At 42.1% G+C, this 16,032-nt stretch overlaps 1 protein-coding gene across 4 annotated transcripts in view; it reads right to left on the reverse strand.

The window, feature by feature from the left end:
- tmem63c (transmembrane protein 63C) overlaps positions 1 to 16,032 on the reverse strand; it is a 38,204-nt gene that overhangs the window by 12,044 nt on the left and 10,128 nt on the right. Inside the window, exons 1-6 of one of the 4 annotated variants that reach the window (XM_034222453.1) lie at positions 11,415 to 11,549; positions 7,429 to 7,654; positions 4,117 to 4,196; positions 2,451 to 2,538; positions 1,591 to 1,628; positions 737 to 879 (exon numbers count right to left, since the gene is read on the reverse strand). In XM_034222453.1, coding sequence (XP_034078344.1) covers positions 737 to 879; positions 1,591 to 1,628; positions 2,451 to 2,538; positions 4,117 to 4,196; positions 7,429 to 7,654; positions 11,415 to 11,446 — 607 coding nt within the window. In that variant the 5' untranslated portion in view covers positions 11,447 to 11,549. Of the gene's footprint in view, positions 1 to 736; positions 880 to 1,590; positions 1,629 to 2,450; positions 2,539 to 4,116; positions 4,197 to 7,428; positions 7,655 to 9,860; positions 10,415 to 11,414; positions 11,550 to 16,032 lie in introns of those variants that run through there. The other 3 variants (XM_034222452.1, XM_034222455.1, XM_034222454.1) reach the window with 3 other exon arrangements.

A 16,032-nucleotide genomic window follows, 5' to 3' on the forward strand; every position in this document is an offset into this window, starting at 1 on the left:
TCACATCTCAATGACATTTCACCCTAAATTCGAGTTTTAATGGGCAACCTTTATTTTCCGTAACCATGGCAGCATGTCGCAGGGTGTTGGTTTATTTAATGACTGGGGTGACACACTGGTTCATAAGAGCCAGAAGTAATAAAAAAACGTTCTGTGGACAGCCCTGCTCCTTGTAGACCCCTTAATGACTCCTGCATTCATCCTATTATGGAACGGCTTAGTCAACACTTCCTACAAAATAAGCACACAACTGCCAAAAGGCATTTCTGCTGCGACTTAGTAGCTTTTCTGCACCGTCCCACCCCTGACACCTACATGTGCATGTTGACAGGAAATTAAGCACTTTCTATTTCTATAAATCCGAGGCTTGATGAGTTGCCATTGGTATGCTAGCAACTCCCATTAGATCAAATGCAGCCTTTGTGTGTATAAGCAGAAGTAGTTTCACTTCATAAAGATGCTTTTTGGCCCTTTTTAAGTTAAAATGACCTTTCCAGCTGAATCCAAGTATAGTTTTAGTCTTTTTCTAAACTCAGCTTTACCGCAGATTGTTTTAAGCTATAGTCTTGGTGCATTAAAGCAATAAACCCTTTGGTGTGTAGATGTGTGTGATTGTCTCTGTGTGGCCAGGCTCCGATCCCTGTGTTTCCACTATGTGCCTCTCCTTAAGTAAAGGATATCCTTTTAGCTTTTTAAACAGTCGACTGGCAAGACCATCATCTAAAGACATAAATACCCTGGAGGTCTCCGGAAAAGTTGACCGGCAGGATTACGGCCAAAGACAGCAGGCAAACCACAGTCATGAGCAGGATTATGTGGCGCTGGAAGGACAGGTATGTGACCGCATCGATGCCGCACTTGCTACGGATCTCCTCATCCCTGCGGGAACAGATAGAGGGGAAACTCAGAATCCAAAAATAAAAGAGTTCCTAAACACTGTATGCTACATGGATCGAAGAGAGATTTACAAAATGATCTTGAGGTGTCAATAAATACATTTCCATGTGCGAATAATCAGAGCGTTGCAATATTAATCAAACATATGTCTCTATTTCCAGGACAAATAGACCTACATCTTATACCTCATCTTGAGTAAAACTGTGCCACTACTACTTTGATGCCAGAAGTTGTGGGAGGTTTAGGAAACCTAGTATTATAAAACAGAACAAAAAAAGCACAACATACTGTAAGAAGAAAAGATGCTGGTGAAATGGCCCACACATTGCGAACTCTCAGGGTGGGTTTGCACTTTCCCAGGGTGAGACACTTTCACGGTAGCTAAAAACAGAGGCACCCAAACTTAACCATAATACTATGGAAACCATGGACACCGTGGAAAGCGCTGTTTTACTGCCCTTAATCTGTTGTGTGCAGTCAGACTGAAGCGAGAGCAAATATTCAACGGGAAACCACGGCACCAGCGGTCGCACGGGACAGACTGGTTTGTTTTTGCTGCTAAATGACATATAACAAGACATTTTACATTTGCCGGTGACATCAGCTTTGAAGACACTGGGGCCAATAAAAGGATGTAAGCTAAGAGGAGACAAGTGTACAAATATAACCAGGGCAACTGCTTAGTGTACTTACTTCATATGGTAAAGTGACGAGAGCCATGAGCAGAAGCCCTGGAAGGAGAGGAGAATCATAAAACAACCAATGGATTAGTTCTTAAAGATAATAAATGGCATATGTATGCAAGTCTGTGCACACCACATCTGGCTATTTGCATGCATCCATCATTTGCATAGTAATAAGGTCTGCAGAGGGACATAGAGGGGGAGATTTAATAGGTCTAGCCTGGAGCAGTAACCACTTTACTGCAGCCTCAGCTGTGAGTAGGCACAGGGCGATGACTCCAGTCTGACTCTTTGTCTTGCACCGTTAAAAACATGCATGGTGTGACCTCAGTCTCTCACACAGGTGTCATGGAGTCACACACAGTACAGAGCTGAGTCATGAGCCAAACTTTCCTCTAGCAACAGTTGATGTATTGCAATCTCAGACATGTGTGTTGTGGGGTAAAAGTGACAGCTTGTAAAATGAGAACATGATCAGTAAGACTGCTAGACTGTGTGACTGCGGTTTTAATTAATCTGACACAATTAATCTGAGTTTCTTAATGCCTTCTCCCTGTATAGTAGTATTCTGCAAGTCTCAAATATATGATGTTTACTCTTATTATGATATTTGTGGAGATTTAAACCATGAGTGGTGCTCTAGAGCAGTCTTACAATGAGCCATTGTATTTATTGACAGCTTGTGTTCTACCAGCATTACTACTGTACTGTATGCACTTAAACACATAGATAAATAGTCACGTTTATTGTGAAAAGTCTGACACGAACTGAAAAAAAGGAATACAAATCAACAAGGTACCTTGTATTGATTTGAAAATGCTTGGTGCTTTTAGGAGCTGGTAAAAACTCAGAACCAAACACAAAACTCACCATGTCCTTGGTGTCCGAGTCGGAGGGGCTGGACTCTGACGGAGACTTCTCCTTCTCACTTGGTTCGCCATAAAACAGGGACGTGAGACTAAAATTGAAAAACAAGATGATAAAAAAGAAATGTCAACATTATCATATTACCGACAAGACCTTATCAACAGATCCATTATGTACAGTAACTCAGTGCTGTAACAACGAAGAGATTATGTAACTGCTGCAGACAGTCTGAAACCAATACTGTGTGAACATAGAGAAGACATAAAGCATGAAGACATAAAACACATCCAAGGTCCAATCTAATAAAGCCAGTGTGATGATAGAATCTGTGGCTATTTCTCTCTGGGCTGTACCACTGACAATTCAACAGCGTCTCAAATTAAGCAGTATAATTGAATAAGAGGGAGGACCGCTTGGTAAAACACACAGATGCTGTGCCGCCCTCGGGTGCTGCGAAGCCGCCGTCGGTCAAGCAGAAATAATCCAGGCCGCTCTCCCCTGAGAGCAGACTCAGGTCAAGCAGAGGAAAACTACTGCAGACTCACACAGACGGCTGAGTGGCCCTACACTCATTTTGGATCCTTAAATGTAATGATTATTGATTAAAGCTTGAGTCTGACCTCTCTCATAATAATTTACAGCAGCATGAAAGCAATTACAATAAGGAGGCTTGAATATAATCCACCACCTTCGCTGAATGGTTGACAAGAATGATGATTAATATAGGAAAAAAGTACATATAATTAATGCAAAGATTGCAGAGGTCATTTTTTTATAGAAAGGTGGGCACCAATAGTGGAGGTTATTAAGCTATCAGATACTTATATATGTTTATATATAAATGATATATTTAATCTTAAATGAATAATATGTATATTTTCATATGTTTATTGGAGTGAACATTTGTGCCTTTGTAAAGTTTAACTTATGTATACATTTTTTGTAGTTTTATTTACATATGCTTGAGTAATTACCATTGAATATGTTCAGTTTTTGTTGTTTGGAGATATATAAAACCTTATAAATACTGTAAAAGGGAAATTGAAAAATAACCAAATAAAGAATATATTTAAATGTTTTAAAAAAAAAGTTAAGGCGAATAATTTTCTATTGTTTTCATACTTTTACATTACATTAAACTTCATTTGGCTGAATCCAAAGCGATCCAAAGCGACTTATGATAAGTGCAAAAAACAAATAAGATTCATACTCTGACCAACAAGGAAAGTGCACTGTCAACATATCTAACAAAAATACCCAGTGATTCATATGCTATCCTAAAAGATATTGTTTTTGTAACCAAAGATTATTCTTACATCCTGTTTCCCTTAATACCAACTTGTTGTTTTGAAATAAGTGTTAGTTATTTTAGGATTGAGAATACTCTGTGTTTACATATCTTGGAAGTGCTAACAATTTGATATTTTCACTTTCAAGCACGAGACCATTTTTAGAGATGCAGTCCAGTAACAACAAATCATTTTAAGAATGAAAGGCAAACTAAATGTTGCCTTCTTCGCAGTGCCATGTATTCTCAGCAGAGGGAGCTGGAGGCTCCAGGATTAAGGACCCGGGAGGGGTCCACAGAGGATTATTTCTCCATCTTAAATCTTGTCATCGCTTTTCAAACCAGCCAGTGTATCAGACTTTTAGTGTTAGCTGGATTCACCTGTCATTCTCCATCAGCAGAGCCAGGCGGCCATAGTCCCACGCAGCCTTCCTCAGACAGGAGAAGATGAGCAGCAGGAACTGTAACACAGACCCGGAATATGGAAGCATGAAGTACCAAGTCTGATTTACACAAACACATCCTCATCTGTTACAGGCCTTATCGTAAATCTTTATCATAAAGCTTGATTTGAAAGCTATGGCTCATCTCTGCATTCTTATGAATAGTCTAAAAATAACACACAGGTTCACAATGGAGCAGCAGCAGCAGCAGCTATAATGAGCCATCTTCCTTCTATAGAGTGGTACCGTGGTTGTCTTGGAAACTACGAGAGACAGGTCAACATGCCCCAAGAACACATGCTGTTCACCGCAGCCAAATTAGTGTGGTCAATAGCAAGATTAAATATGAATAGACTCCATTCTGCCACAAACGAGGAGCTTACAATGAAGTAAAAAAGCTCATTCAGTGAAACATCATAGCACACAATAGTGGATTCAGGCTGAAAGCCCTGGTTAAAGATGAGAGCATAACTGGGTAATGATGGATGAATGTTGACAAATTCAAATTGAGTGAAAGTGATGATGAATATTTGATTTTAATTACAGCATTAAATCATTCACTCATTTGAGTTTAAAAGGCATTAGGTTTAGTGGGCAGGGATCAATGTTGGATGTGATCTCGAGCCACGCAGAGTATCAGGACGGCCTTCACTAGGCTAGTAGCTGAATAATGAGTGCAGTGTGTTCGCATTAGCAGTCAGGGTTCAAACGGCTTCTTTAAATTAAAATCCCTCTATTCCTTGCTCAGTCCTCTGTGTCCGTGCCCTTCCTGTTGTTTTGTTTCTTTGGTCTTGATGTGTGGGCATGCTCTCCTTAAGTCCCACTGATGATTTATTATTACTCTGTATAATGATGATGGAGTGAAGAGGTCTCATTAAGAGACATCCCTCGCCCCATTGCGTTGTCGTGACAACTAGGCAGCCACAGAACGCGCCAATTAAAACACAGGAGTGGCAGATTGAGAGTGATATCAATGCAGAGATCAAGCTTAACAAGGCCTGACAGCCCATCATCATCTGGTGACAGGAGGGGAAATATGCCACTACAGTGTGTTTGGAAACACTGGATACACTCTATTACCCTTTGTGAGAGGAAACATGTTGATCTATAAGATTCAGATCCCGCTTGTTTGCGGGATCTAGTAAATGATTACTAGATCCAAAAGCCTGACAAATACATCGCTCCACAGTGTTTTCCAATTTTAAGTTTAGTGTTTATAGAGCTGCACCAGACAGATAAATTGATCGACAAAAACATTACAAGAAACTTTATAGATAATCAATAAATGGTAACATATTTGTATTATTATTATATTTGGTTTGAACAGACTAAACTAGAGATTTATAAACTTTGGCAAACTGGGATGAACATTTTCACTATTTTCAGATATTTTATTGCCCAAGCGAATCTACAAAATAATCTTCCAATTCATCGCTAATGAAAATTATCTTTTTTTGCAACACTATATTAGTTTAAAGGTCCCATGTCATGGCTATTTCTACTGATCATAATTCCATTGTTGAGGTCTACTAGAATAGATTTACATTGTTCAATGTTCCAAACTCACATTGGTTTCTCATACAGCATCTCTGTATAGTATGTGTATTCACTCTCTGTCCTACACACCTTGTTGGAGCTGTACATCTAAACATCTATCATTTATAACTGTTTCCTTTGGAAAACATTTGTATCCTGAATTTATCCAGGAGGGTTTCACAAAAATCTAAATCTCTTCTTCCAGGGAGTCCTGGCTTTGCAGGGGGCTGGAGTGCATGCATTAGGAAAGAGTGGGGTTCACCCTGGAGAGGGCAGGATTTGATCAGATACACAGATAACTATTCACATCCAGGAGCATTTAAAGTATTCAATTAACCTGGGGACCTGCAACATCAGTAAAGACTGGAACCCAGTCTTGGGTTAGGACTACAGTTACATTTAGGAACACTGAAGTTTGAGGTTATTGACATAAGTCATCAGAAGGTCCTCTTAATAAAAACAAAAATGGATCATGTGTGTATTTGTGGTTTCTATAACACGGAATGCCGGAATACTTTCATTTCACACGGTCATGTGTGATGTCCAGCATTTCTAACACTGCTGATGCAGCTGTCATACTTTATTATCATTTAGAGCAGAGAAAATGCCTGAGACAGATTTTTTTACAGACACAGCCCTCCGATCATGTATCACTTGTTGTTGTTTTCTGGTTGTATCCTCGTTATATTTCAACAGGGTGGTGGCAGCTCTGGGTTTATTCACAGACCTTGTTATCGAGGCCCTTGAATTAAGCTGCAGCAGTATAAAGTAGAGGTCACCTATAGAGCAGGGGTGTCAAACTCAAGGCCCGGGGCCCAAATCCGGCCCGCGACTTCATTTTATGTGGCCCTGCAAGAGCTTGCAAAGAATATAATACGTTTATTATACGGTTACATGCCGTTTTACAGAAGCATGTTGCCAATAAACTACATGTCCCACAATGCATCTCATTTTGTGACATGCGCACTGAAGAGACTTGCAATTATTTGCCCTAGACTTTTGCCTTCAGATGTAGTTAATTATGAAGTTATTACCCTATCCGATAATAATCCAATGCAGAGGCAATAATGTAATATAATACATTATTTCATATTTATATAGTCTTAAAGTTACAACCGGCCCTTTGAGTGCAACCATAATGCTAATGTGGCCCGCGATGAAATTGAGTTTGACACCCCTGCTCTAGAGCATATATATGGACAACAAGCTCCTTGATAAAGAGAGCTAGTGTAGTTAAAACAAGAATGTTTTTTTGCTGTGTATTATTAATTCCTTTTTATAATTTGTCATATTCAATTGAACTTTTACGGAAAATGTCACTGTTTCCAGCTTCTCAGACATGGTCCTCTATGATAGTAAACTAAAACTCTTTTGTATTGTTGGTTCAACAAAACATGACATCACCATGGGCTGTGAGAATGTATGCACCTTTTTGTATAGACCAAACATTTGATCAAAACAATTATGAGCTGATAAAATATCATACAATTAATAATAAATGAAAGTTAGCTGCATTATCCCTCTATATGCATAACTCAGCAAATGTTACTGCACTGGTCATTATAGTAATTGGGGCGATATGAAAATGGCAAATGACCTTTTGAAAATCTGTTGCGTATTATACTTCCCAAACAGATGTTAATAGACCATAGCTTATCTCACATTAATTGTGTAAACTGTGTTAATGGGTGGTTTGTTGGGTGTGAGTCTGTACCATCCAAAGGACAACATTGATTGCGAGGACAGTGGGCACCCCTCCAAACGGGAGACCCTGCAGGACGCTGCTGCGGGAGTGCGCGCGATAGCATCTCTCTGCAGTGCTGTTTTCCTCCCCGAAAGAGTCCAGGATGCTCAGAGCATCCAGGTCTGCAGCGCCCCCCCCCACAGGGGGCGCTCTCGTCGCAAACAGCTCAGAGTGCGCCATCAGCACTGGACCATATCTGAAGGGGAAAATAAATAGGAGAAATAAAGAGAGTCCATTAGCCAAGATTTGTTAAGTGTTGGAGAAACGTTTGCTGACAGCACCATAAGCTCAGTCATACAAGAACAAGTTGGAACTGCGAAAAGCTGTGTTTCACTGCTGATGAATAGTTTACAAGAGAAGAAAACGTTTGTAAAGCCTGCTTTAAGTTGGACTTAGGCATGTAATTTGTTTCCATTATGCACATCCATTCAATAATGACACACCCTATACTAGCCTGTATTAACATTGACTGAAAATGTTGATATTTGTGGGAGACAGTGGGTGTGGTGTTGGTAATTAGCGATGAAGTTGAGATTTAATGGTCGTTTTTTTTAATACACAATTGTGGTGACTTATTTTTTCGCCGACAAGTGTTTGCCACTCACTCTAAGTGCAGTTATGATAGCACTTTGAAGAGGTCTAATGACCATCTCTTTCCATTAGCAGTCATCGATCCGTGTCTGTTTATCTGACAAATGGAAGTGCAGACGTCACGTGAAAGTGACAAACTGATCTGATGACAGTTTTACTGCACCTCTAAAACATAAGAGTATATTTGAAAGGAAGATGCTAACAAGCCCATTTGACGACGTAAACAAGAGCAGATTTTTGTTGTGATAGTCTACTCTAACAGTGCCAGAGTAAAAGCTTAAACTGTGTACACTGCAATAGTAAACTACTTGTTGAGGATTATTATTATTATTATTATGTGTTGCTGTGTACTTCCCTCTGTCTATAGAAGCATGTGCACAATATGGTCATTCACTCTGCCATGACCACAGAGTGGAGGCCTAAACCAGCAGCACACACTCTCGATCAATACAGTCCCGACTACCAGCTGCTCGGCTTGTGTACACTCTTCACCGAATAAACAGTCTGAGGAAATGGAGCAGCAACAGAGTGCTGACAAAGCTTTGCATCAATACTGGGTTTCCACCTGAGTGAAAGACATCAGTCATCAGATTTCATGGGGGAAAAAACAGATTCCTCGATCAAATCTGAAATGTTGTTACTGTGACTCCAAACAGAGTGTAGTATACACAGTGTGCTCCGCAGCAGTAAATGGCAGCCAAAACTGCATCACAACCCCCTGTTGTCCAACTCTCACAAGAGCTGTGAGCTAACACGAGATTGAAGTGAAAAAGGGAGAGGAAGCTAAAGGCCTCCAAACTGGCACACATTACTGAACACAACTTGGTGTGATTTATCACTGCGCCAATGACATCACTTCCTGAGAAGCTTAATCATAGTTTTGTGAAGCATTTACCAAACAACACTTAATGTGCAACAGACACCATAGCAGGATGTGTAGTGTAGGAGGCTGAGCTGATCAATGCCAGTGTCAGAGAGGTCTGGAGAAGTATAAAAATACAACGCAGTAATCTTTTAGCGGCTCTTTCTGCACCACTGTGGTCTCTTTCCTCGTACAGTTTTGAAACTGTATAGCCTTAAATCAATACTAAGATGCTGTCAGATACACAGCATCTGAGCCTCCCTGTGGAGACATCTCCTGAGGAAGGATCACAAAGCAAATGCATAATGTACAAACACGTCTGCATAGCTGTGTTTATACAGAAGCTGCTGTACATTAAAGCAGGTTTTCTCTCTCTGCCAATAAAGAAAAAAGCCATTGATATGCACAAAATCATAATTTTTACAGCTATAAATGGATTAACAACCACATAGGCTTTTAAGTTAAGGAGGGACCATGTAGTACTCTTGAGAGAGAGAGAAAACATATTCATCATAACCATTTAGTTAACTGGTTTATTTATATTATTAGGATTATTAAACGTAAATCACATATTGAAACGTGAATTACAAGCACGCGATCAATAGACCAATCAATTAGCTAAAGCATCTTGACTAAATTCCCTTCATTTTAAATTGAGATAAAAGCCATGCTTGGGATAACAGGGGATAATGTTTGCAGCAATTGCCTGTTTTTTTTATTAATTCAACCGTCATGTGGAAAGCCTAAAATGGCTGCAGGACAAAAGGTAAACAGTTCCTATTTTTATACCCCTGTGATTAGCTGATAACACACATGCCAAAGAGCAACTGTGTGACATGCAGCAACAGGAGCATGACGCCTTACTACACACACACAAACAAAACAACACTATAAGCTGGAAGTAAACTGGAGCTCTAACAACATCAGACATGCAGAAGCTTAAACAGACCTTTATCGGCTCATTGACATCTTCTTCTTCCTGCATCAGACGAGTCATTCACTCTGAAAGCTGCCGGCTGCTGATGCTAATATAGTCAAACTATTCCTCTCCACCTCCAGAACAGAGCAGGATGCTGAGGATACAGGCTGACTTGTGGTTTCACACAACATTAGGACAAACGTCACAGCATGACTCAGCAGTTCAACCACTAATCACTCCATGGATATTCTGTCTTTCAGTCTCACCCCTCGTATATAAACACTCAAACATGCTCACAGTTCTCCCATGCTATCCTTTTCTTCTCCATCTTATTGAACTCTGCAAATCCGAAGTCTTTCTAATCCTTTCCCTCTGCTCATTTCTCTCCCACTCATCCCTGACTGGGGCTTCCAAGCCAACGCAGCAGCTTACAAACTGATGTTTGGCTTTCGTTGTGCCTCCTTTTGGCAGCATGAGTGAAATCTGCCCTCTGTGCTCAGTAGGTCTATTATGATCACAGATGCTGAAGTCAGTACAGGAGCAGCGAGCCAGTGATGAGATATACCTGAGTTTGAGTCAGAGAAGCAGAATAGGGGAGGAAAAAGCTAGCGCAGGTCTACTAATCAGCTCATTGCACCATAAAAACAGCTGAGGTATCTGCATGTGTGAGAGAGAGAGAGAGAGAGGACACTATCCCTAAGGCAACACAGACAAAACAATTAAACCGTAAATCAGAAAGTCAGAAAGTCAATAACATGCAATAAACCCTGATTCAATCCAGAAGTCTCACAGCACTTCCTCCCAATATTTTTGATTGAATTAGAGGCTGCCGGAGCTTTCTTGCTGACTGTTTAAGAGCATCGTTATTGTAGGTGTGTCAACAACACATTTTGGCTTTACATATAAAGAGTTAAAAAACATTGAGTCTCGCTATCAGATCTCTGAGACTTTGAGCAAACATGATAGCATGTTAATAAATTGCACATGCTTTTTTTCAACAGCTATTCAATGATTCAATACAAAGACCTACAATTAAGAGAAGACATACTGTATACAAAAAAATCACAGTATTAGAACTAAAAAACAACAACAAAAAGTCCACGTGATTGTTGTTTAGCATGACATATTTCAATTAGCACTAAGGTTGATAGAAAAGTCGATTTTCTTTAGACATATATTGCAGTTGAAATGAATTGGAAATCAGTCCAATGGCTAACTAAAAACCAGGAAGTGAAAAGTGTTGAAGACATATTTAAGTCAAGACCAAAGTGGTGGACTGACCATTGTTGCCCTGTAGGTTTAAATGTATTGCCAAAAAATAACCACTCAACTAATCACTTCTACCATCCTTTAAATCCCTTTAACAGATGTTTGCTTAGCCAATGTTGAAACAAGAAGCTGAATCTATGATATATCTCATATAAAGCCATGACAGGAAACATCTTTATATGTTAACATGTTTCAACGGGACTGGTTATTAATTCATAGCTTTACCCAAGCGTAATCAACAACATAAAGCATTTGGAGCACAGCACCCCTGAAGAGATTTGTCTCCCGACACTCGGTTGGATCAAGATTCATTACCTGCATGAGGAAATGAGAGAGAAATGAACCATAAATAAAGTGTGAACTTGAGTTTCTTCAAAACCTCTGCATCTTGTCAACTGTCCGCCACTGTGAGATAAAAGACTACCAGCAAGGACAACTTTCAATCACCATAAATAAAAGCGTGATGGCCTCAGAGCTGTTGTTTCCCTCTTGACTGCAGCCTTGTTAAACATGGCGTTTCCCCCTGCCACGACGCCTGCATGGAAGAGAGAGGTTTGCAGTTCCCCTGCCAACAACGTCATGTGAAAGACCCAGAGATGGTAGAATATTCATGAGTGATTATTATCTGTGCTCTGCATGTTAATCTCAAACTGAGCCCCTGATTATGGAAATCCTAGTGTTTAAAAGGTATTCTATTGCAACAAGCTGTCTCTAATGGACTGTTAACAAGCCAATAAAACATGAGACATGACATGAGATGAGATGCAGCCTTGTGGAAACTGATCTGTAACAGTACCCAGAGTTCCCGTTAGCCGGTAATTACCGGACTACGACCGGTAAAATATGATGAAGACCGGCAAATCTAAATCTCTCCGGTCAAAGTGTCCGTTCAAAATAATTTCCGTTTAGCGCAATACCACATCAGTTGCGCAACTTGCGCCATTTATGTGACAGACAAAAGAGTATGTGACAGACAAGAATAGTCAATTATAATGTCTAACCTGTGTCTAACACGTAATGTGGAGAAAGAGATTTCCTGTATGGGTTGATTGTGCGTTGATCTGTTGGTAATGCCTCGGGGTTCCGGTGGGCATGTAAACTAATGCATAATGCTGCGCTATACTTTGTGGCCTCACCCAGTTGCATAGCGACACTTATTGTGTAGGTGTCTTTTGATAAGCAGGTAGTCATATCATTAGCTAGAACTAGCTAGATCTGATCGATATGGACATAAACGCGAGTGAAGTCTAATCTGACGGGAGAGAGAGATCAGCTGCTGCTGACGAGTCGACACGCAGCTCTGCATGATCACATGCAGTGGTGAGCGGAACAAAACACACACCAGGTTAGAATATCACTCGTAGCTATTTTAATGACCTCTCAAACTACCGTAACTAGTTATATGTTTAGTTTTACTCTCGGGTCACTCATTACTGGATCCGCGAGCTGCATGATACTGACGGGCTGTCAGGAGAGGGAGAGCGCTCCGTTTATTATTCTTGTGTTATTGTAAGTTACTGTACACTTTTGAATAATGTAGTTAATCTACTATAATTAGTTTGTTTAATATCGAATCATATCAATTTGTTTTAAAGCACAATAAATAACAAAGAAGACCTTTGACCGGCACTTTTCTCATTTTGTCCGGAAGATTTAAACTTTAACGGACATGTTGACCGGCGAAACAATATTCTAACGGGAACTCTGACAGTACCTCTAATTTGCGGTATGATGAGAGGCATGGGAGCATATTTAAAAGGCAACAGCCGGTAGAGAAAATAATGTAAACACAATTTAGCTTAAATAATGTCAGCTTTAAATATCTCTCTCTTTATTTCTCTTAAGGTTGCTAGGCGTTTTTATTCACTTGCTTACCCCTACATTTCAGTTGAAGTCCTTTTTCATTGTGAGTTTATATTATTTAGTCCCCCTGTAGTTTTCCATCAACACCAAAGAGCACCTGAGGTGGATTTACTACACTTGTTTCCTTAGGGTCACAGGTAAACCCTCCAATAATCCATATGGATCAGAGGCTGAATGATGGCTTAATAGTGTTTCGTCAAACCAGAGTTGACAATGCAAAATGCAAAACCACACAAGGGATGTAATGAAACCGCGCCAGCTTATCAGCTCTCATTCACTTACAGAACATGAACTACAGGGCAAGTAGGGACACCTGAACATTACACGTAGACATGAGGTCTAATTATAAAGCCCTTAGCATTCATTATATCCTGCGTAAACAGCGTTCACTTTTCAGGGAAGGTTTTCTACAAGACTTTGGAACCTGGATGCAGATGTGTTTCCTGCTACAGGAACATAGGTGAAGTGGGCTTGTGATGTATGGCTGAACAACATGGCTCCATCTCATCCTATATGGGGGTAAAATGGGATTTTCTGTCTTTATTGATGGCTTTGTACACTGAGGCATTATTACATTAGAGCTTTGGACATACACTGAATCATACTGTTGACTAAGATATTATTGTATGCTATACTGTAGGGTTAAGACTTATTTCCATCTAATGTACTGCATGAACCCATCGGCACATATGGGTCTGACTAAGATGAAACCTCTGTGAGCACAGTAGAGGTTCTGTTGTAGCCATCGGGACAATCATCCTCTAGCGTGCACCGGTCATTGTTTATAGTTCCATTATCAACCTTACAGTTGCTTACAGGCTTAGTTTACACTCTAGATAAAAGCTAAATCGTCCTCAGATGACAGCCGATGGGTTTAAAGATTGCATTTTAGTCGCTGTGTTCTGCCCCTTTTGCTCTCCTCATGAACTGACCACTACTATTTAAACCCTATCTGTTAGTGCTATAGCCAAATTTAAGGAAGAGATTCCACCAATACTTAACTTGATAGCATGTCTGCATGTAAGGGAGGAAACTTATACAAAATGTACACCACCCCAAATTGATCATGTTGTTGATAGTGCTACAGATGCGCTGCGAATACAGTTAGACTCTGTTGCTCCTTTGAAAAAGAAGAAAATTGTCACGATCTGTCTGTGTTGTGTTTTGTCTTGTCTTTTTCTGTCTTTGGTTTCCTGTTTTATTTTGAAAAGTGTTCACCTCCTGTTTTGCCTGTTGCTTTCTGTCTGTTTTCCCTCCCTGATTACCCGATTGTGTTCACCTGGTGCCCCTGTGTTTTCGCCTCCCTCCTCACCTGTCTCTTGTTTGTTTGATTAGTCATGTGTGCATTTAGGTTATGTGTTTTCTGTTAGTCTTTGTTAGTTCCTTGTTGTAGTTTGACGTTGTTCACGGGGAAGAGTTCTGTTTTGCTCTGTCTTTAAGCCTTGAAATAAAGGTATTTTCTGTTTATCTGCATTTGGGTCCTGCCTGCTTCGCTCTCAACCCTGACAGAAAGAACTAACCAAGGATGGGCCCAGCAGATCCTTTTGAGTTGGAATTACTTAGTTTTTCCTTTTCTTTGGCTGGCTGTTCTGATAAGTGGAGGGGAGCGTTTGGAGTTCAGCAGCGAGAGGCTGCTCTGGCTGAGGCACACCAGATGGCTATGGAGAAGCCAGATTTAGTGAAATTCTTACCTGGCTAGATTTTGGATTTCCTCTCGGTGTGTTATCCCCTGCCTGCTAGCCCCAGCCATGCTGGCTCCCTGCCTTCCAATTCCCATTATGACACCACACGCATCGGTGTGTTCCGTCTGGAGTCAACCCTTGCTTCTGCCCCAGTTCCTGCTCCTGTCCAAGAGTCGTTCTCTGGAACTCGTCTGGCTTTTGGAGGTCCACGGAGCCTCCAAAAGGCTCCTAAGAGAAGGAGTTGCAGGTCCAGGCTAGCAGCCCTAGCCACAGAAGCCATGCTTTGGGCTCCAGTACAGGCCCCAGCAGCCATGGTTCCAGCCCCAGTACAGGCCCCAGCAGCCATGGTTTCAGCCCCAGTTCTGGCCCCAGCAGCCATGGTTCCGGCCCCAGTTCTGTCCCCAGCAGCCATGGTTCCGGCCCCAGTTCTGGCCCCCAGCAGCCATGGTTTTGACTCCAGCCCCTCGTCTCCGGCCGACGCCAGCTCCCCGTGTCCTGTCGGCGTACCGGCCGACGCCAGCTCCCCGTGCCCTGTCGGCATTCCGGCCGACTCCAGCCCCCCATGTTCTCTTGGCGAACCGACCGTCTCAAGTCTCCTCTCAAGTTCCTTCTCAAGTCCCCTCTCAAGCCACATCTCCAGCTCCCTCTCGAGTTCCCTCTTGAGTCTCCTTTCAAGTCACCTCTCAAGTCTCCTTTCAAGTCACCTCTCGAGTCTTCTTTCAAGTCCCCCCTCGAGTCCCCTCTCAAGTCCCCCCTCGAGTCCCCTCTCAAGTCACCCCTCGAGTTCCCTCTCAAGTCTCCTCTCGAGTTCCCATTCAAGTCATCTCTCGAGTCCCCTCTCGAGCCTCCTCTCAAGTTACCTCTCGAGTTCCCTCTCAAGTCTCCTCTCGAGTGTCCTCTCGAGTTCCCTCTCGAGTCCCCTCTCAAGTCACTTCTCTAGTCCCCTCTCTGGTCCCTTCCCGAGTCCCTTCCCAAGTCCCATCTCTAGTCCCTACTCAAGTCCCTCCTCTAGTCAATTCCCTAGTCCCTCCTCTAGTCAATTCCCTAGTCACTTCTCTAGTCCCACCTCTCTTCCGTGGGGGATCCTGCCGAAGCCTGTCCCACCGGCTCCGGTTCCTGCCCGGCCTCTGGAGCTGTCCCGTCAGCGCCTTCCTGCCCGTCCTCCGGAGTTGTTCCGTCGCCGCCTGCTTCGCCCTCGAACCCGGCCCCCTGAGAGCCGCGGTCTTCGCCTTCGAGCCTGGCCCCCTGAGTACCGCGGTCTTCGCCCTCGAGCCCGGCCCCCTGAGAGCCGCGGTCTTCGCCCTCGAGCTCGGCCCCCTGAGAGCCGCGGTCTTCGCCCTCGAGCCTGGCCCCCTGAGAGCCCGGCCCCCTGAGAGCCGCGGTCCTTG

The sequence above is a fragment of the Gymnodraco acuticeps genome, unplaced genomic scaffold, assembly GCF_902827175.1.
Source record: "Gymnodraco acuticeps unplaced genomic scaffold, fGymAcu1.1, whole genome shotgun sequence".
Taxonomy (NCBI): Eukaryota; Metazoa; Chordata; class Actinopteri; order Perciformes; family Bathydraconidae; genus Gymnodraco; species Gymnodraco acuticeps.